The sequence below is a fragment of the Notolepis coatsorum genome (genome assembly GCF_963971535.1).
Source record: "Notolepis coatsorum genome assembly, chromosome: 1".
Lineage (NCBI taxonomy): Eukaryota > Metazoa > Chordata > Actinopteri > Aulopiformes > Paralepididae > Notolepis > Notolepis coatsorum.
Genome location: NC_140165.1, coordinates 15990274 through 16012501, shown reverse-complemented (window position 1 = coordinate 16012501; position 22228 = coordinate 15990274). Strand labels below are relative to the sequence as shown.

Sequence of the window (22228 nt, the reverse complement as noted above, 5' to 3'; positions counted from 1 at the left end):
CTTAGCACAATGAATGGAAGCGGACAGTGCCGGTTAGCCTAGGCAGTTGTCCAACTAACATCTCTCCCGAAGACTAACCGGCCATGTCCGCTTCCAGTAGAGTCCGCTTTGAAACACGACACTTCCAGCAGAGTGTAGCGAAGATTAAAAACAATGTAGTTGTTTTCAGATGGCTGAATTATATCATGCCTAGCAACTTAAAACAACTTAACACTTTGGTCGCCAGGCTTATTTCACAATAAACCATCCCACGCCAGCTCTATTTGTCTATGGAGAAGTTCCCCTTCCCCTTCTTTGCAGGGCTATAACTTTTAAATTGTATTGCTAAATTGACATTACTATGGCCCATTCAACGTCGAGTATCTATTGTTCAGGGTGTAGCAACGTTATAATTTTTCATTCACATATTCATACTAAAATATGGTCTAAAGTATAAGTATGTTTTTATCGTTTTCTGCAGCATTCTCCAGAACGTGATTTATAGCCCTAAATGCATTATATTGATGATCAAATACAGTTTGATAGCAATCTGTGCGAGATAAAAAATTTAAAATGGACGTGCTTCTAGAAGTTACTACTTATCATCTGATGTTGACCGGATGGGGGGGGGTCGTTTATAATTCCGTGGCCAACGTTAGATGATTCATCTAGTGTGGGTGATTGATCATTAGAGCAGTTTGTATCGAACACGTTAAAAAATAACGCTGAAACTTACCCCAGTCTCCTCGTAGCGTTGGGCGATGAGCGTGGAGCAGAAATATTCCTATTATGGGATGTAGAAATATGCGATCCATCTCCAGGTTGTATAATAGTATATACGTCCAAATCATGTTGTTTATCGAGTTATTGGTAACGGATTGCTATCCATTGTGTCTAGCTCGAGTCCTGGGACTATTAGCGAGTGATCGGACCGAATTGGAATGAGCACCAGCTTCCGTTTCCTGTTTCCGGTTTGGGCGATCCGCCGATCCGCCACCAGATGGCGCTCTTGAACCATTGGAGAGTTGAGAGGGGATCAACAGTAGATCTCAAGTCTCCGGGGGAGAAATATGATTGCGATCACAGATTTTTGAAATATTGATATCAAAGACGTGGTACGGCGTCTTTGGCAGAATGAGCATGGCGGGGAATGACGTGGTAAGGCGTTTTTGGCGACCATAGTGTTAGTCTCATTTTCCACCTTTTCTCAACATCAATGTCCGTGTGAATGGCATCAGCTAAAACACGCAACGTATACACCTACAAACACTACATTTGTTAAAGAATAGGGCATTTGTAATGGCGCGTAGTAAAAAGTTGACTGGTATGGGCCTTTAACTATATTAACAATACCATTCATGTTTTACAAAATGTGAAAGCTTGTAACTTGAATGAGGTGTCTTTACCGTTTTGTGTGTATCTCACAAGCAGCGGTCTCTTTCCTTCTTTACTTTTCCGTCTCATTGTCTCCTCCGAACTTATTGTCACAACGTCCTGATTGGGGCAGCGAACGTGTCACAGGCCTGACTGCAATCACACACACACACACACACACACACGCACACGCACACGCACGCTCGCTCACACAATACTAAACAAACAAAAGCCACACTTCGCCCGGTGTCCAGCGGATGATGAATGACCCGCCGATCAGAGATGGCCGCCGCGATAAAGACGAAAGGAGATCGTCCGGCTCTCACTCAACACCGGCTCCGTCCCTCCCCGCGCACACAACACACGTCCGTCAGCCCCTTGTCGCCCGCTCACCTCAGCCCCCGGTGCTCCTCTGTGTTGGGGATGACGCCCCTAATTTAGCCCCTGCTCTCTGGAGACACACAGGAACAATGGCAGGCCTCTACCCCCTCCTCTCCTTCCAGATCATCCAGGTTCTGTGGATGGTTTTGGTCCCGCGCCTCTCAAGGAGATAGTGCCACAACCCCCGTATCTCTTCTAAACGGAGCTGCTGTCAACCCCCCCCGCCCCCGAGGGAGCCGGAGAAGAGTCCATTGTCTGTGGAAAATAGGGGGTGATTGAGTGATTAGAGGGTAGATTGGTTTGTATCGATAGACGGGCGCTCCGGACAGAGGAGGAAAACCCCCAGGAAAGTTCGCTTTTTCTCGTACCGCTGGTCAACCCGCCACAAGGAAGTATTTGCAGTGTATTTGCACTTTTCCCCGTCGATTTCCAACGGTTGTTATTTAGTTAGGAGTTATTTCTTTTCTTCTCTTTTCGTCCCAAACGACGTTATACGCACACGACGTAGATACGGCCTGTTTATCGCGACCTTTAGGAGCCCGTGTGACTATGATGAGCTGCCGTCGTGCCCTTGAACGTTATTCGGGAGCTTTTAGCCTAACTAACGAATGACTTCATCTCTCCGCGCCCCGGAGCAAGCGACCTTTTCCCCGCGCGCTTCCCCACAATACTTCAGCCGGGGCGGGGAAGTGCGCTCTGCTCCGTGCCGGAGAGGAGAGAGTATATATCTGTGGATGTATTTATTTCCTCCATTTATTTCCCTACGTGGAGACCTTGTGAGCTGTCTTCCCCCCCCCCCCCCCCCCCCCCCCCCCAGAAGGTAGAGTAAGAGGCGACGCGTGTGTCATGAGCCCGGGGTGTTGAATAATGAAAGATATTACCCACATCAGGGGGGTTCGACGTGACGTTCAATTAGCCTTCCCCTCCGCAAACCGATCGCTTGTCATCCACCGCGATGGATGGCTGGAATTAAATTCGCCGACTTCTCTCTCCCCCCAAAAGAACAGGTTGGATGTACGATCGTAAGAAATATTGGCTCCCCTCCTCGTGCGGTCTATAGCTCGGACCTGAGTTGGAGCTGAATTAACTGGACGTCTGAATGTCTCACTTTTCCCAGACCAATATATCTCTTCTCACGTAGTGTCTTGTTCCTAGTGAAGGATTTCTTTCCCCCCCATCAGTTAACATGTATTCCTACTTCACCACATGTGCTACCGCTACATCACTACTGCTCTAACACTACCATATATATATACGTGTAAACAAAAATGTTGCCGCCTCAAACGTTGATATTTAGTTAGTGCATACGATCCTTATACCCCGTGGCATTGTGCCAATTAATCTCACATGGGTCGCTGCGCTCGATGCGCTGTGACGGACAGGAGTCACAGGGCGTCGCAGTACGTCACTTTCATTTCATCGCGGATTGAAGATTAAACGTAGGTCTATACTTTGAGCTGAAATTAATGGGGGGGGGAGGGGAAAAACCAGAGGCCCCACGATACAATATTATCACGATACTCAAAGGAACACGCCAACATTTGGGGAAATTAGCTTATCGTCTTCTCCGGAGAGAGACAAGAAGATAGAAACCAGTTTCCTCTCTGTGCGTTCAGTAGAAAGATATCTGACTGCACGTTAGCCTAGCTTAGCACAATGAATGGAAGCGGACAGTGCTGGTTAGCCTTCGGGAGAGGTGTTAGTTGGACAATGCCTAGGCTAACAGGCCAGTCAAATAGTTAAATTTTTTGTTTTGTTTTTTTGTAGAAGGAATAATTGAACGTAATTTTTGGTAAATTTTGACAGCCCTACTGTACACACACGTACTGTATACACACACGTACACACACACACACACGCCGTCTCTCTTCCTCTTCCTCTCTCCATCTCCCTCTCTCACACCGTTACCCAGAATGCCCAGGAACATGTCGTCGCTCCCTGAGTAACAGGCGGCAGCAGATGATCAGCTGGACTGACAGCTGCGCGGCGGCCGGCAGCCTCTTCCTCTTCAGAGAAATAAAGAAGCTCGTCAAGTTGCATTTAGCACACGGCGGCCCGCCGGAGGGAACGCCCTGTTGTCCTTCTTCCCGCTCTGAAGCTCACAAAGGCGGGAAGACGCCTAGACGCCCTGCTGCATTGTTTTAAAGTGTACCTGCCACCGCCAGCCTGCAACCCTGTCCCGGCAGTGACTTAAACAAAACATTGATGCGTCTCTTTCATTTGAATGCGTCCATCACCACCAGACAGATTTGATCCTTCTGGAACTGTCTTGTAATGGTAAAGGGTGCATTTACTGTATATATAGCGCTTTTATGCAAAGGACAATTTGTTCCTCACATTTTACTCATTCACTCACACATTCACACACCGATGGCAGAGGTGCCAACCTGCTCATCGGGAGCAATCAGGGGGGTTAAGTGTCTTGCTCAAGGACACTTCGACACGCTGCCCGGGAGGTAGCGGGAATCAAACCCGGGAACCGCTGGATTACCAGACGACTGCTCTACCTCCGTCCTGAGCCACTGTCGCCCCAGCGATCGGTGCCGACTTGAGTTTAGCCATAGACCCTCGGGACCAAGAATATGAACAAACTGGCAAGGATCGTTAACATGGCCAGTAAAGTTACAGGGAAACCACAAAAACAATTGTCTTTTTTTTTGTATCCACTTTTTCTCCCATTTTCTATATTTTTCTCCCATCCCAATTTCGTATCATCCCATTCAACCCTCCCCTGTCACGAACGCTGTTTCTTGCCTCCCACAAGCCGGCTGCAATGTGGACTAAGTCATACATAGCACAAGTCCCCTCTGGTACTTGAGGTAACAGCAGTCGCATCTTTTCACCTGCGCAGCTCGATCTCTCAGTGGCGAGGAGTAACGCGTGGGAGGCTCACGCTGCCCCCGACACTTCCTGATTCTACTGCGCAGGCGCACCAACCGACCTGTAGGAGTCGCTGTCCACAACGCCCGATCCCCACCCATCAGTTTCCCACCCCCTAATACGGCCAATGTGTATTAGTATGAACGACCAGCTAAACTGAAAGCAATGTGGAGCGCTGGGCTCGAACAGGCAAGCCCAGCGTCTCCGCATTCGTGGCGAGCGTCTTGCCCACTACGCCACGTAGCCGCCACCACAAAAACAATTGTCTTGAGTTATATGTACTTAGGAATAGAGACCAGGCTCAGTGAATAATCTGATCCTTTGCGTCCCCTTCATGCTGAGTTTGACAAGCTTCCACCTGGAAGGCGCTATAGAGTTCCCCTAGCCCCCAAAAACATATTATAGAATTTCATCCCACAAGCCGTTGCTCTGATGAATTATTAGCGTCACATTTTAACCTTGATACTGGTTAGGTACCTGAAGCTGTGTTTGTGTTGTTGTGGTTTTTCTTTTGTCCATGTATTGGGCTGTTTTGGGCCTGTATGGTGTTTGTACCGTGTTGATTGCAACCACGGTGAAGCCAAAGATAGATTTCCACCAAAGTGGACAAATAAAAACATCAAAGTCAGCTTTGGAAATGACAAAAGACTAAATGAAAATGAATGGTGGGTTCTCCTAACCAGCTGCTACTAAGACTTCCCCGACGCCTCTCGGAGGTACACGGTGGCACGTCACCGCCAATTACACCGAATGTGCCGTCATTCCCACAGAGGGTCACTGGAGGCCCCTTCCTTTGTGCGCGGAGCGCGGGGCGCCCTAATGAAACTTGACCAGGCGCTCGTAGAGTCAGAAAGCAGGGGTTCTATCCATCAGGCAGCCTGTCCGTCCGTCCCCCACACACACACACACACACACACACACACACACACACACACACACACACACACACACACACACACACACACACACACACACACACACACACACACACACACACACACTCTCCACCCACCACCCACCACCCTCCTCCTCTCCCTAGCTGGACTCTATTAATGTCCTGGAGTCGTGGTGTTAATGGTGTACAGGTCCAGTGATGTGACACGCGCGGCAGCCCCGCTGTAATTGCTAATCAGTGGACAATTTTATCCCCCCCCCCCCCCCCACTGCCCCCTCTCTCTCACTCTCTCTCTCCTTTCTCTCTCGCTCTCTCTCTCCTTTCTCTCTCGCTCTCTCTCTGTCTCTAGCTCTCTCTCTGTCTCTCTATCTCTCCTTTCTCTCGCTCTCTCTCTCGCTCCTATCTCTCTCTCTCTCTCTCGCCTAATGAATTTGGCTGAAATGAGTGTCGGTGGGCAGTCCCCCCCCCCCCCCCCCCCCCCCCCCCAAACGGCCAGTCGGCCGCGGCTGATGTGCGTAGGAGAGAGAGAGAGAGGAGAGAGAGAGAGAGGGATGAGATGGAGGAAAAAAAGAGTGTGAAAGAGAGGGATGTTAACAGACTTGGAAGAGAGAGATTAAGTCTGTTAACATCAACAAAGAGGTGTAGAATTAGCTGCTGGTTTTTTTCCCTTCCTTTCTCACCGCTACTGTTGAAGCTCTATTGTTCTATAGGCTTCATTTCCCAGCAGAAGTGTGTTTGTGAGATTAAAGTGTTCATTTATCCACTACTGGGTTTCTCAGGCTCTCAGTCACGGCCCAAAGGTTCACAATGTAATTTCACTGGAACTTTAAAACGCTTCCCTGCACAACGAGCGGAAAGGTCGGCGGTTAAACGTGAAGAACTGTATGGATTACCGTCGACACGTCTCCGTCGGTTTTATAACAGCCACGTGTCTGGGAAGATGTCCGTTAGAACTAGGGCTGTCTTAAATACTTCGAAGCTTCGAAGCTTCGTTCGATGGGCATGGGATTCGAATATGGAAAAAAATGCGATTATATAAAAAAATTCAATTATATAAAAAGAAAATTGAAAATTGAAAATATATGATTATTATTATAAAATGTTTTGCAAAATCAACTCTGCCTCTCTTTGTTAACTACAACAAGCAATGCTGTTTGTTATTTAAGATGAGGTCGGACTCGGCACTGACAGATTTGTGTTCATTGTGCTGCTTTTATAAAGCCTCAAATGACGGCTTACAATATTTCATGAAAGCAAAGTGTTTAGTTTGTCTAAGATTTAAAAAGGTTTCAACTTTACAGCACTGACAAAGTTGAACAAAGTGCTGTACAAGTCCCACAACATAAAATAAAGAAATATTTTTTTATTTATTTTTTTGAAGCTTCGAATTACAATCGAATCTCGGCCCCGAAGCTTCGAATTCCAAAAAAAGCCCTAGTTAGAAGAGATGTATTTATCATTTCTAGGACATGATCTGAGACGCTGTCGAATATTCGCTTAAAAAGGCTGCAGGTGTCAAGAGGTGGATGAATTACACTCCAGGACAGTTCTGTGAAGCTCAGCTGATGTAATGCATGTGGATTCTCCCACGTTTACACAGCGTTTGCAGATGGCGTCTGTGTTTACATTTGAGGTAATGCTCTGATTGAAGTTATTTAGACGTTGAAGAACAGTGCAAGTTCTTCACATTTTGATGCAGACACTAGTCAGGGGGGGGGGGGGCAGCGTTGAGGTCAATCGTGGAGAACAACACTATATTTCCCGCATTCTCTGTGATCATTGTGAAGAAGTAGTCCTTTCTTGCCAATCGTATATTGATTTATTGTAGGTGGCCATGGCTACCTTATATGTATCAGATGTAAGATGATGGCAGTAATGTTTTTATTTCAAAATAACAATCTGATATTATTAGTCACTTTAGACAGACATGGAAATGTTGTTGTCGTCTTCTCCTCTTTTGAACCCTTCTGAACCTCCTCCTTCTCTTCCTCCTTCACATTGTCTTATGTTCTTCTTCTTCTTGTGTTTTGAACCCTTCTCCTCCTCCTTCTCTTCCTCCTTCACATTGTCTTATGTTCTTCTTCTTCTCCTCTTTTGAACCCTTCTCCTCCTCCTTCACATTGTCTTATGTTCTTCTTGTTCTTCTTCTTGTGTTTTGTGCGCGCTCTCCAGGGCATGCTACTGAAGAGGGGCGGGAAGTCGCTGAACAAGGAGTGGAAGAAGAAGTACGTGACGCTGTGTGACAACGGAATCCTCACCTACCACCCCAGTCTACATGTAAGTCTCACCTACTGTACCACCCCAGTCTACATGTAAGTCTCACCTACTGTACCACCCCAGTCTACATGTAAGTCTCACCTACTGTACCACCCCAGTCTACATGTAAGTCTCACCTACTGTACCACCCCAGTCTAATGTAAGTCTCACCTACTGTACCACCCCAGTCTACATGTAAGTCTCACCTACTGTACCACCCCAGTCTACAAGTCACACACAGTATACAACACACTCAGACACACACACACACACTCACTCACTCACTCACTCACTCACTCACTCACTCACTCACTCACTCACTCACTCACTCACTCACTCACTCACTCACTCACAGACTCACTCACAGACTCACTCACTCACTCACAGACTCACTCACTCACTCACTCACTCACTCACTCACTCACTCACTCACTCACTCACTCACTCACAGACTCACTCACAGACTCACTCACTCACAGACTCACTCACTCAGACTCACTCACTCACTCACTCACTCACTCTCAGACTCACTCACTCACTCACTACTCACTCACTCACTCACTCACAGACTCACTCACTCACTCTCAGACTCACTCACTCACTCACTCACTCACTCACTCACAGACTCACTCACTCACTCTCAGACTCACTCACTCACTCACAGACTCACTCACTCTCAGACTCACTCACTCACAGACTCACTCTCAGACTCACTCACTCACTCACAGACTCACTCACTCACAGACTCACTCACTCACAGACTCACTCACTCACAGACTCACTCACTCACAGACTCACTCACTCACTCACAGACTCACTCACTCACAGACTCACTCACTCTCAGACTCACTCACTCACAGACTCACTCACTCTCAGACTCACTCACTCACTCACTCTCTCAGACTCACTCACTCACTCACTCTCAGACTCACTCACTCACTCACTCTCTCAGACCTCACTCACTCACTCACTCTCAGACTCACTCTGCTACAGTGGTAGCTGGTGGTGAAAAGACTGGCAGGTTCTGACCCATAAAGCTCCACTCCGGAGCAGAGGACCCCGTCTATAATGAAGTGGTCTGGTCCGGTTCCGTTAGCAGCAGTGGACGGCCGCTAGTGTTCCTGTCGGCCCGTCCCGTCTGCCTGGCGCTCCCTGTAATGGTCTCCGTGTCACCGGGCCGACTCGCGTCCCTCGCTCCAGTTGACAATCCATCAGCCACAGTAGCGGCCATTAGCAACCACGCTAAACCATGGAAGTGTGTGTGTGTGTGTGTGTGTGTGTGTGTGTGTGTGTGTTGTGTGTGTGTGTGTGTGTGTGTGTGTGTGTGTGTGTGTGTGTGTGTGTGTGTGTGTGTGTTGTGTGTGTGTGTGTGTGTGTGTGTGTGTGTGTGTGTGTGTGTGTGTGTGTGTGTGTGTGTGTGTGTGTGTGTGTGTGTGTGTGTGTGTGTGTGTGTACGTGCACACGCCTCCCTCAATAACCACGGCATCTCATCCAGAAAGCGGTGGATGGAGGGGTTGGCCTAAACACTTGCACACGCACACGCACACCACAGACACACACACACACACACACACACACACACACACACACACGCACACACACAGACACACACACACGCACACACACAGAGGCCCTCCGCTGATGAGCAGCAGTATTAATTAGGACCCCGGCGTCATCTGTTTGCACACGGTTGACGTTGATGATGTAGAATATCACGGCGTAATGGCCTCCCCTAATTGCCCCGGCAACATGCCCTGTTGGCACACATGGCTACAATATCCTGTCCCAACAGAGTTCTATTACCCCCCCCCCCCCCTCTCTCTCTCTGTCTCCCTCTCCATCTCTCTCTCTCTCTCTCTCTCTCTCTCTCTCTGTCTCCCTCTCCATCTCTCTCTCTCTCTCTCTCTCTCTGTCTCCCTCTCCATCTCTCTCTCTCTCTCTCTCTCTCTCTCTCTCTCTCTGTCTCCCTCTCCATCTCTCTCTCTCTCTCTCTCTCTGTCTCCCTCTCCATCTCTCTCTCTCTCTCTCTCTCCTGTCTCCCTCTCTCTCTGTCTCCCTCTCCATCTCTCTCCCTCTTTCTCGCTCTCTGTCCCTCTCCATCTCTCTCTCTCTGTCTCCATCCCTCCCTCTTTCTCTCTCTCTCTCTGTCTCCCTCTCCATCTCTCTCCCTCTCTCTCTCCATCTCTCTCTCTCTCTCTCTCCATCTCTCTCTCTCCCTCCCTCCCCCCTCTCTCTCTCTCTCTCTCTATCTCCCCCCCCCCCTCCTGTCCAAATATGCAATCAGGCCTTATTGTTATTGTTAATTAAAATCGGAATCATTTTCCCAACGCCTCGCTGATGGCCTGAGACGCGCAGCTGTGGGACAGCTAGATGGATGGAGGGATGGAGGGATGGGCCGCGCGCGGTGGAAGTGAGGAGGCAATCAATGCAATCAAATCAAATGAGGGCAGATCAGCCCACCTACCGCGGTGAGACACGGGCGTCCGGCCACAGAGACGTATGAAATACGAGGGAGAGAGAGAGGGGGGGGGGGGCTGGATGACTTGTCGGTACATGGTTTGTGTTTGTCTCGTTAGGGGATGGTGATCGGTACAAGTCAAACGGCAGGAAGTGTCGGCCGTCTCTACTAGGAATTAATGGGATCGGTGTGTCCAATTACATCCCTCTAAAAGTCTTCACTTTTTAGAGTACACATACACCGGGAAGTGCATGCCTCTGGAATCCTTAAGGAAGTGTGTTTCTCTGAGAATCCTTTTTTTTTATCCACTTTTTCTATATTTTCTCCCATCCCAATTTCGTATCATCCAATTCAACCCTCCCCTGTCACGAACGCTGTTTCTTGCCTCCCACAAGCCGGCTGCAATGTGGACTAAGTCATACATAGCACGTGTCCCCTCCGGTACTTGACGTAACAGCAGTCGCATCTTTTCACCTGCGCAGCTCGATCTCTCAGTGCGAGGAGTAACGCGTGGGAGGCTCACACTGCCCCCGACACTTCCTGAGTCTACTGCGCAGGCGCACCAACCGACCTGTAGAGTCGCTGTCCACAACGCCCGATCCCCACCCATCAGTTTCCCACCCCCTAATACGGCCAATGTGTATTAGTATGAACGACCAGCTAAACTGAAAGCAATGTGTCGCAATGTCATTCGTGGCGCGCGCCTTGCCCACTACGCCACGTAGCCGCCCTGTTTCTCTGAGAATCCTTAAGGATGTGTGTTTCTCTGAGAAATCCGTAAGGAAGTGTGTTTCTCTGGGAATCCTTAAGGAGTGTGTTTCTCTGAGAATCCTTAAGAAGTGTGTTTCTCTGAGAATCCTTAAGGAAGTGTGTTTCTCTGAGAATCCATAAGGAAGTGTGTTTCTCTGGGAATCCTTAAGGAGTGTGTTTCTCTGAGAATCCTTAAGGAAGTGTGTTTCTCTGAGAATCCATAAGGAAGTGTGTTTCTCTGGGAATCCTTAAGGAGTGTGTTTCTCTGAGAATCCTTAAGGAAGTGTGTTTCTCTGAGAATCCTTAAGGAAGTGTGTTTCTCTGAGAATCCATAACACTTTGAGTGCCAGCAGGGGGCGCACGATTTAGCGCTTGAGTGCCAGCGCTCTATTCTCTAGTCTAATACGCCCGTCGCTTATCAATGACTTGCTTGCAGTCAACATTGTCGAAACGGATTGTTTTTTCATCTGTACATTTCCGTTTTATACCATTTTTAAAAACGCTTGTTTTTGGAAATTTCCAGACAAAAAAGAGATTCTGCAGGTATCGCCCTTTACTGGAATACACAAAAAACGTTGTAATTTTTGGCCTATTTATGAATCGTTTTCAAATAAACGCTAGATTATCGATAGTTATGTGTACTTATGCACGCTAGAGAAGCGGGCTGAAAAATCGATTATCTTATTTCCTGATCAGCACACACAAACACACACACACACACACGCACACACACACATATAGGACACGCTGAGATATAGGTGAAAAAAACTCTGATTATCCCAAGACTGGTAAAATAGATTCCTTACCTCAGATCAGATGTTCTCCAAAAAGATTATTCCAAATCCTGATCGCCATTCCAAATATCGATCGTGTTTATTGATCCAACGCTGGGTGCTCGAAACACATATTCCATGCTGTTCTGAGGGACCACAAAGACTGCAATCGGCTCGGATTACATGCCTGACAAGTAAAATGTGGATTCCGGATTTTCTTTTCCCCATGCGTTTTCATTCAGTCCAATCCAATGGGTGCATTATCATCCGGGAGACGATAGGGGGCGGTATTTTCCCTGTTCGAGCTCAGAGAGAGTCCCAGTGGTAACGTGAGGCTAGATTGATGAAAAATGAATGGAAATCGCTAATACAAAAGCCCCTATGTCTCTCTCTCTCCCCCTCCCTGTGTCCCCCCCCCCTCTCTCTCTCTCTCTCTCTCTCTCTATCCCTGTGTCCCCCCCCTCTCTCCCCCCGTAAAGCGGTGACCTGTGGGAGACAAAGCCCTTCCAACCCACGATTAATAACCTCGATCGCAATATGTGGGTGTAACGTTACTCCCCCCCCCCCCCCCTTTCATGCATTCATGATGAAACATAATACCTACTATATAGATTTGATTTGGGAATAGTAGCATGTTCTGGCAAGAAACGCCAACGGTTATAGTATAATTGACGTATAAGGCTACTGTATTACTCAGCCTTTCGGGAATGACCGTAGACCACTCTGAAATTATACTTATATTCACCACGGGATAACGCACGAATGTATGCATGGAAAAATTATCTCTTTTTTGCATCTTGACCAGAAGAAAGTCACTGTCAAAGGACCATAGTATTGTATCCATGGCTATAATATAGAATATAGATTTAGCTCTACAAACAAGGTGACGCACTCCTATCTTTTAAAGCGTTGTCATTGCTACAGCGGGGCCCATCTAATGGCTGGCACTGAAAGTGTTAAGGAAGTGTATTTCTCTGAGAATCCTTAACTCATTCTGCGCCGGCCATTATCCTTATCCTGTTCTAGCTAGGCCACGCTGTGATTGCCAGTAACAGCATTCATTTTGAACACTACACACGCTGATCAGCTGGATCGATATGAAAACATTGTATGATCAAGCTGGAATTGACGTCCTTACCTTTGATCAGGGGTATTCCAAAAAGAATATTCCAATTGTCTGCTCGCGATTTCCAGTATTGGTGTCCATCTGGTCTCGGACATAATTTGGCACAACTTATGGATCGAGTGTGCCAGATGCATTTCGAAGTGGTCAGATGAAGCGATGTACTTGGCTCCGTCTAAATTCAGCGCCCGGAGGGGTTTAAGTGTAACACACGGTGAGATATAAGGTTTCAAAGGGTGGGCGATACCGCCACCTAGCAGGATGCGGCCGGTATTGCACTTTGGCAATCTCAGAATAATTTCCTATGGTAACACCGAGGTCAGTGGATGAATAATGAAAAAAAAAATTAATAAAAGGAAAACGGACCAAATAACGAGTATACTCGTTGTTGGCGGTCAAGCGATGGCGCCCAGTAATGAGTATACTCGTTGTTGGCGGGGAATGAGTTAAGTAAGTGTATTTCTCTGAGAATCCTTAGGGAAGTGTATTTCTCTAGAGATAAGTGAAATCATTGACTTCCACTACAAGTGATTTAATATGACATAGTTTAATATCATTGACATGTATTAGCTGATGCAGTAAATTGGGGTAGAAAGTCCTCTCTCAATGCACACGCACACACAGAAACAAGCGAGAAAAAACTAGATTTTCCGCAACACGCTGCATCTCCAGCTCCGGCGTCAATTAGAGTGTTTGCGGAGGCTAATAGAATGAAACTCAATCAGTGGCGCTAATTGCCCGACTATGTGCAAAGAAATCACGGTAATGGCGCTAATTAAGTGGATGGCAATAGACGCCACCTAATTGGCAGACGAGAGCTCATGGAGAAAGAGCAGAAGTCCAAAAAAACGTGCAGAGCAACTAATTAATTGCCCCTCTGCCTTCATTGTGGTACTCGGGTTGTAGGAATGAACCGATTCCTTAATTGATTTTGATACTTGGAATGTTCCGAATGTCACATCAGAAGTGGACCAGGAACTAGGCGGTGGGGGGTGAGAACGGGGGACGTGTTTGTTTGTATCTTTTACCACTTCCTGGTGTGCGTCGGACCGCGGGCGGCGCTTAGTTACATGGACGCATTTTTTATTACCCATCGATTCATTTCAGGAGCAGCAGTCAGCTTTATGGATTAGCTCTTCGCCGCGCGTCAGCAGTATCTAGAGCCCATTTGTGGAGCATTTTTCACATTTGTCGGCTTGGTAAACAACACTCACGCTCATCCGCTTGCGCTATGTTACACATACACACAAAGACACACACGCACACAGACACATACACACAGATAAACACACACACACAGACACAGACACATACACAGAGAAACACACACACACACATACACACACAGAAACACAGACACACATACACCCATACAGAGAAAAAGAAACAAAGAGAGAGAGAGCTAAAGAGAGACACAGAGAGAGTGAGAGACCGAGAGAGAGATAAAGAGAGACACAGAGAGAGTGAGAGACAGAGAGAGAGATAAAGAGTGAGAGACAGAGAGAGAGAGAGAGAGAGAGAGAGAGAGAGAGAGAGACTGAGAGAGACTGAGAGAGACTGAGAGAGACTGAGACTGAGACTGAGAGAGAGAGAGACACAGAGATATATATAGAGAGAGAGAGACACAGAGAGAGAGACGGAGAGAGATAAAGAGAGAGAGAGAGAGAGAGAGACACTGAGAGAGAGACGGAGAGAGATAAAGAGAGTGAGAGAGAGAGAGAGAGACACAGAGAGAGAGAGAGAGAGAGATAGACACAGAGAGAGAGAGAGACACACACACTCACACGCATCACCACATGCTGGCCCGGGTGCTCGATACGTGCGTCTTCTCTCTCGGGTCCCGTCGAGCGCCTTTCTGATACTACGGCTCCGATGATGATGAAAGTTCCCGATGCAAATAGAGACTCAATTACCTCGGTCAATCTGTCGACGGGGGGCTCGTCGTGGCGCGTGTGCGTGCGGGGGGGAGGGGGCTGGCGGGGGCCCGCAGCTCAAGAGCTCTCCGGTGGCTTGTTAAAGAGCCGTCGAGAGCACTTGGCTTTGAATTGGCCTTTTGTCAGCCAGGCGAGCCAGAGGGAGGCGGTCCCCGGACCCTGCCCCACAGGCTGCTGCACAGACCCCCGGACTGCTGTGTGTGTGTGTGTGTGTGTCTCTCTCTGTGTGTGTGTGTGTGTGTGTGTGTGTGTGTGTGTGTGTGTGATAATCATACATGAGCCTGCACACACTACATCATCATCATCATCATCATCATCATCATCATCATCATCATCACCCAACACACACACGCCCAGCCCCCGGTCCAGCGGGTCGGAGGCTCGTCTGCTGCTCAGTGGGTTGGAGGGGCTTTGTCTCCCACAGGTCACCGCCTTACAGAGAGAGAGAGAGAGAGAGAGAGAGAGGGGGGGGGGGGGGGGGAGAGAGAGGGGGGGAGAGAGGGGGGAGAGAGAGGAGGGGAGAGAGAGAGAGGGAGAGAGGGGGGGAGAGAGAGAGAGAGACACAAAGAGGGACACAGAGAGAGAGAGAGAAAGAGACACAGAGAGACACCGATGATTTTAACAAGCGCCCCTCTGGTGTCATTCCCCTCCGTCCTCCTGCTTCACGTGGCTAATCCCTCGTCCCGACCGAGGGGGGGAGAGAGAGAGAGATCTCCGGGTGCATATCCGTGTAGATAGATGGTGGAATCTGAGCCAGGTGCGCTCGGTGTGTTCGTGCGTCGATGCACACTAATTGGACACTTTACAAGTGATGTTGCCCTTTGGTGTAAAACGGTTGAGTCTTTTTAAAGGCTCTCGCTGCGACTCGACGTGCGTTCGAGGTCCCGACGTCAGCGGCTCGTTATGTCTGTGTTCATGAAAGCGTCGAGGCGTTACGCCAAATCTCTCTTATCCATGATTGAAAATGGGTAAACATTCCTTTTTGAAAAGGGTGACGCAAAAAAAAGAAAAAAACAGCATCTGTGGCTAGTTTGGATATGCACTGAGAACGGGGCTAGTTTGGATATGCACTGAGAACGGGGCTAGTTTGGATATGCACTGAGAACGGGGCTAGTTTGGATATGCACTGAGAACGGGGCTAGTTTGGATATGCACTGAGAACGGGGCTAGTTTGGATATGCACTGAGAACGGGGCTCGTTTGGATATGCACTGAGAACTGGCTAGTTTGGATATGCACTGAGAACGGGGCTCGTTTGGATATGCACTGAGAACTGGCTAGTTTGGATATGCACTGAGAACGGGGCTCGTTTGGATATGCACTGAGAACTGGCTAGTTTGGATATGCACCGAGAACTGCATTTATAGTCCGCCGTAAGCAGGAAGCCTGTATCACTGATACCCAGGACAGCCTAAATCTGATCATAACAAATATGACACTAACGCATTAAAAAACTATAACAATATCACTTTATGGGATCCTAAAATGGATCGTGGTTACCCCCAAAGACTAGATTCAGATTTCCACAAAGATGGACATAAGATCTAATAATGGAAGCTATTTACATCAGCTTTAACCTGAATCCATACATTTCATTATTCATGTTTCAAATGTAGCTGATCAGAATGCATACCAATCCTAAGGCTAAATACCCGTCGACAGGGTGGTCCAGTGAGGCTGTTCTGCCTCCCACACTGTTCACTGCATGGCTGCACAATGGCGTTGGTTAAACCCCCCCCCACCACCCCAGCCTCCACCTGCATCAATCTAATTTCTAGAACGTTCTATATCATCTAGCTTATGCTCTTTACACGCCATGCTGGCTTCATGTCTCAATAGTCAGTATCACGTCTGAGGAGGTGGTTGCTAAAGGCCAGGCCACGTGAGCGGATCGGCGCGGCCGAGAAATCCGCTCTTCGCTCTTTAAAGCTTGGTCCGCTCCGCTAATCGCTCATGTTGACCCCGCCCCCAAGTCGCTCTCCGCTCCCTCACCGCTCACCTTGAATCGAGCGCTCCCCGCTCCCCGCGCCAGATCGCTCTGCTTTTTTTTATTTTTTTTTTGGAGCATGGTGTAAATTAGCTCAAACTACAACAGTCTACACCCCTGGGCCCCTTAACAATTGTTTGTATTGAGCAGCATTGTAATTGTACCCATTCTGCAATGTTAAATAACGTTGTTTATCCATTCACTAGCTCTATTAAGCGATGATAGTTAGCCAAGCCACAATGCTATGGTCGCTGCCATTAACGTTAGCATGTAAGCTAACGACAACAACAATGGCGTCGATACTTTTCTAACAGAAGTGAGTGAAGGAGGAGGAGTGAAGCCTGAACAGGATATCACAGGTTCACCCTTCTCAATTCTCATTGGTTGAAAATGGCCTTCATGTTTGTACATCGCCATCTGTTGCTTTGGCATTGTACTACATGTATATTATTACATCAGTGTTAAACCACTGTGTGAGCGTCCCGGAGTGGATTGGAGCGGAGGAGAACTCTCGCTCCGGACGTCGCGCCGACCCATTTTAAAACCCACTCCTCGCTCACGTCAAAACCGCCCGCGCCGCTCACGCTCCGATCCGCTCACATGGCCTGCTAAAGGCAGAGATATGCTTCAACGTACACGGCCTGGCCCGGTGCAGGGCAGTGGCCACCGCTCTGTGTTGTCTATTTACATTTTCACATTTACATTTAGTCATTTTAGCTGACGCTTTTATCCAAAGCGACTTACAAGTTCTGTACGACAATGTCAGCAGGAAGGGTACGACTCTATCAGCTGAGTAACAATCATCGAACAGTGCTGAAACTTGGCTGCTGCAGTATTGAGTGCATATAGTAGTAAATACATAATTAATATAGTAGGACGAGTGCATAGTAGTATAGGACAGTAAGAAGATTAGTGTTTATTTTTTTATTTAGCTTGTGTCGAGTTGCATGCAGGCCTGAGGGAGCTCTGCAGGCTCGCCACAACCTTCACTCACCAAAACCTTTTTATTTGCATCCTCAGCCAAATTCCGTTGCAGGCGTTGCATGGATCTGTACTGAGACCATCTTGATCAGAGCTTATAGTGTAGAACCATGTGTCCCTTACTATAAATAGTTTAGTTGTTATGATGAGAGCTTTCCTGGTTGAACACATTTTCCTGATGCCCACAAACCATCTTCCTTTATGATATGATTAGATTAGATTAGATTATAATGTCTAATCAGATGTATGTACAGAGTTGTAGTATTAATATGTACATGTCATATATACTCTGCCAGAAGGTTCTTAAACAGTTCCATGCTGAACGAAGAACAATAAATACAAGGTATTTCACAGAGGGCCCCCCTCACAGTCTGTCACGATCTGTCAACGATCTGATACTCGTGTGTGGTTCCTTCCTCCAGGACTACATGCAGAATGTTCACGGGAAGGAGATCGACCTGCTGAGGACCACGGTGAAGGTACCGGGCAAGAGGCCGCCCGCGCCATCTCCACCTGCGCCCCCGCGCCCAGCCCCAAGACCAACGGCCTGGCCAAGGACATGAGCAACCTGCAGCTCGGACAGGCTCCAGGTGAGAGGGAGACACACACACACGCACACACACACACACACACACACACACACACACACACACACACACACACACACACACACACACACACACACACACACACACACACACACACATAGTGATGCACCGATGTGAAAATTGTGGCTGATACCGATAACCGATATTAATATTGCTGTTCTGGCCAATACCGATATTTACCGATGTCGATATCTCTGTATAGAAAACACTTTTTTATGATAATCAAATAAAGAGCTATTTTCCAAAACGCATTTTTTTTTTTTTTTTTTTAACTTATTTTCAGAAATGACTGCTATTTTGAAACTATTTGAGGCCAAAAGATGTTAAAAAAAAAAAAAAAACATCATCCCTCTTAGTGTGGCTAGATGAGGCTGTTTATTTATGCCTTGCCTCCACTAGCCAGGGTTTAGCCGTGCTGCGGCCTGTGTGGCACACACTAGTGAGCGTCTCCATTGTCTTTAGAACCCGGCCAGACCCGGCTGAACCCCGGCTGAGACTGACACCTTTCACAACCTGGCCAAAGTGTGTGCCACAGTGGGTGGTGTGAATTTTGGTTGGTTGCCTAGCAACCGGAGAGTTTACAAGAAACACAACGCGAGACCTCCACACCTCTTTACACAGCCGCAAAATCATGTCTCGAATCCCAATGATTTATTTTTTAACATCTATCCTTTCTCTAATCTTTCACATGATTCTACTGTGCTGTCTGTTGTTACTTGGAGCGGGACAGGTGTGACCCTTGCTCTGATCTTTGTTGAAAACATTTTGAATACACAAATGTGGCTGGGGGAACTGATTCACTCAGCATGAATGGACTATAGGTCAATAAAAAAAATAAAAGAAAACATTAAAAAAATATATATATATTTTTGTTTCCGATTATAATCTAACATTTTCAAATCGATGCAGTTGAATCGTCACATTAGAATTGATGCATTTCGATGCATCGTTATACTTCTACTACTAGTAGTATATTACTACTAGCTGCTAGGGGTGGATGGTATAAACGGTATACGGTATAAATGGTATGAATTTGCTCTACGGTATGGATTTTGACTATACCCTGTAACCGGTAGAGCAGCTCTAAAATAGCAATGACGTCATGTAACCACAGCGCGACTATTTCACTCGCATTTGCCCCTAAAAATAGATAGAATTAGTCATAGATAATAGATATGTGCAAACTGGAAAAAGTTATTTAGGAGGCTTCGCACAGTGGGCGTGTCAACACGCAATTGTCATTTCATAATAAACACATATCACCATGGCGCACAGCAAGTTTAAATTTCAGTTCCTGGCATTTTTAACCAGTGGAGAAAGGTAAGAGATTTCCCTATCGTTTTTCTTATATGAATTATTCTACGTTAATAAAACATACCTGGTGATCAACTACAGTTTGCTGTGAACATTATGATATGTGTGTAGTGTTCTGATAACGACGGCTGGGCAGCGGGAGCTGGATGCTGGATTTTGCGAGAAGCATGCAGCTGCAGAGCCGCAGAGCTGGACAGCTGTGCCTGCACAGTGCAGTACTCCAATTCAGCCATTGGCAAGTCAGCCGTTGGGTGGGGGGCGCTGTTGAGCGGGCCTGTGACCGGACCTGAAAGCGCCCCTGCTCTGCGGCTCTGCAGTTGCATACTATTGGGATTCGTTGGGAGCAGCACGGAGTCTCGACTCTGGACTTATTTTATTTGGAATATAATGTCTGTATACGCAAAAGTAGCCTAGTTTTAAGTTAAAATATTATAAATCTACATGCCTTGAGGATGTCATTCTTTATATAGCCTGCCTATCAGGCAAAAAAAAATTCTAACTGAAACACTGATACCGTGATATATACCGTTACCGTCTATGCTTCAAATTATACCGTGATATACATTTTAGACCATACCGTCCACCCCTACTAGCTGCTACTACTACTTCTACTTTTATTACTACTACTATTACTTCTACTATTACTACCTCTACTACTACTACTAAATGAATACCTAAATGGTGCATTTATATAGCGCTTTTATCCAAAGTGTTTTACAATTTTGTTCTTCACATTCACCCATTCACTCACACATTCTCACACCGATGGCGGAGGCGACCATGCAAGGTGGCAACCTGCACATCGGGAGCAATTAGGGGTTAAGTGTCTTGCTCAAAGACACATCGACTAGCTGCCCGGGAGGAGCGGGAATCGAACCTGGAACCTTCCGATTACCAGACGACTGCTCTACCTCCTGAGCCACTGTCGCCCCACTACTACTACTGCTACTACTACTACTACTACTACTACTACTACTACTACTACTACTACTACTACTACTACTACTACTAGTACATTACTACTATTAGTAGTATATTATTATTATTACTACTACTACACACACTTACACACAGTGTTAAATCAGTCTCACTTGCCCCACTACTACTACTACTACTACTACTACTACTACTACTACTACTACTACTACTATTAGTAGTATATTATTATTATTACTACTACTACACACACTTACACACAGTGTTAAATCAGTCTCACTTGCCCCACTACTACTACTACTACTACTACTACTACTACTACTACTACTACTACTACTACTACTACTACTACTACTAGTATATTATTATTACTACTACTACTACTACTACTACTACTACTACTACTACTACACACACTTACACATAGTCTTAAATCAGTCTCACTCAAGTTCAAATATACCTACAGTATATAGATTCATCCAGCAAAACAACACATCTGTCTGATTGGTCCTTTTGAACGCACAGTGATTAACAGGTGTATCTTATTTTCACTCGTTAGTTCAAGTAATCTGCTGAACCCTAGAAGAAAGGCATTGTAGGACAATAGGTTATGAACATACGTAATCACACACACACACACACACACACACACACACACACACACACACACACACACACACACACACACACACACACAGAGGATCCAGGAGGCCCAAACTAATAGCATGAATATTCAGTGACCCATAATACATGGACTAATTATTGTCATGAATATTAATGCAATCAGAGCTCGGCTCCACTCAGGCAGCGCCAGCAATGAGCTGTAATGAGAGAGGGAGAGGGGGGGGGGGGAGAGAGGGAGGGGGAGAGAGAGAGGGAGGGGGGGGATAGAGAGAGAGAGGGGGGGGATAGAGAGAGAGAGGGAGGGAGAGAGGGGGGGAGAGGGGATGAAAGAGGGGATGAGAGGGAGAGCGAGAAAGGGAGAGAGAGCGAGGGGAGGAGAGAGAGTTGGAGAGAGAGCGAGCGAGCGAGGGGATGAGAGAGAGAGAGAGAGAGATTCACACTAGCTGTTAGGACCAGGGGTTTTGATTTAAGCAGCCAGCTTGTAAAGGCTGCCTTTTTATGATCCCGTTGTGTGAGAATGTGTGTTGTGTGTATGCTGTGTGTGTGTATGCTTGTGTGTGTGCTGTGCGTGTGTATAATTGTGTGTGTGATGTGCGTGTGTATAATTGTGTGTGTGATGTGCGTGTGTATAATTGTGTGTGATGTGCGTGTGTATAATTGTGTGTGTGATGTGCGTGTGTATGCACAGACTCACTGTTCATCAAACAGCAACTAGCATACCCCATCATCCACTGTGTATGTGGTCTGGGTTAGTGGTCTGTTGCCATCAGCGTGTGTATATGTGGTCTAGGTTAGTGGTCTGTTGCCATCAGCGTGTGTATATGTGGTCTGGGTTAGTGGTCTGTTGCCATCAGTGTGTCTGTATTAGGGCTGACCTCGACTAGTCGACTAATTGATCGAAAAGGAGCCGTAGTCGACTGCCATCTCTCAGTCGAATGCACAAAAAAAATGGAACAACTGCAGACACTACTTCCTC

General features: G+C 47.1%; 1 protein-coding gene across 1 annotated transcript in view; it reads left to right on the top strand.

Annotated features, from left to right (window-relative positions):
- Positions 1–22228, top strand: part of LOC311224353 (uncharacterized protein) — a gene marked incomplete at both ends in the record, with an annotated part of 180231 nt that overhangs the window by 101714 nt on the left and 56289 nt on the right. The window contains 1 exon segment of the mRNA XM_084309312.1: positions 7682–7786. Coding sequence (XP_084165438.1) covers positions 7682–7786 — 105 coding nt within the window.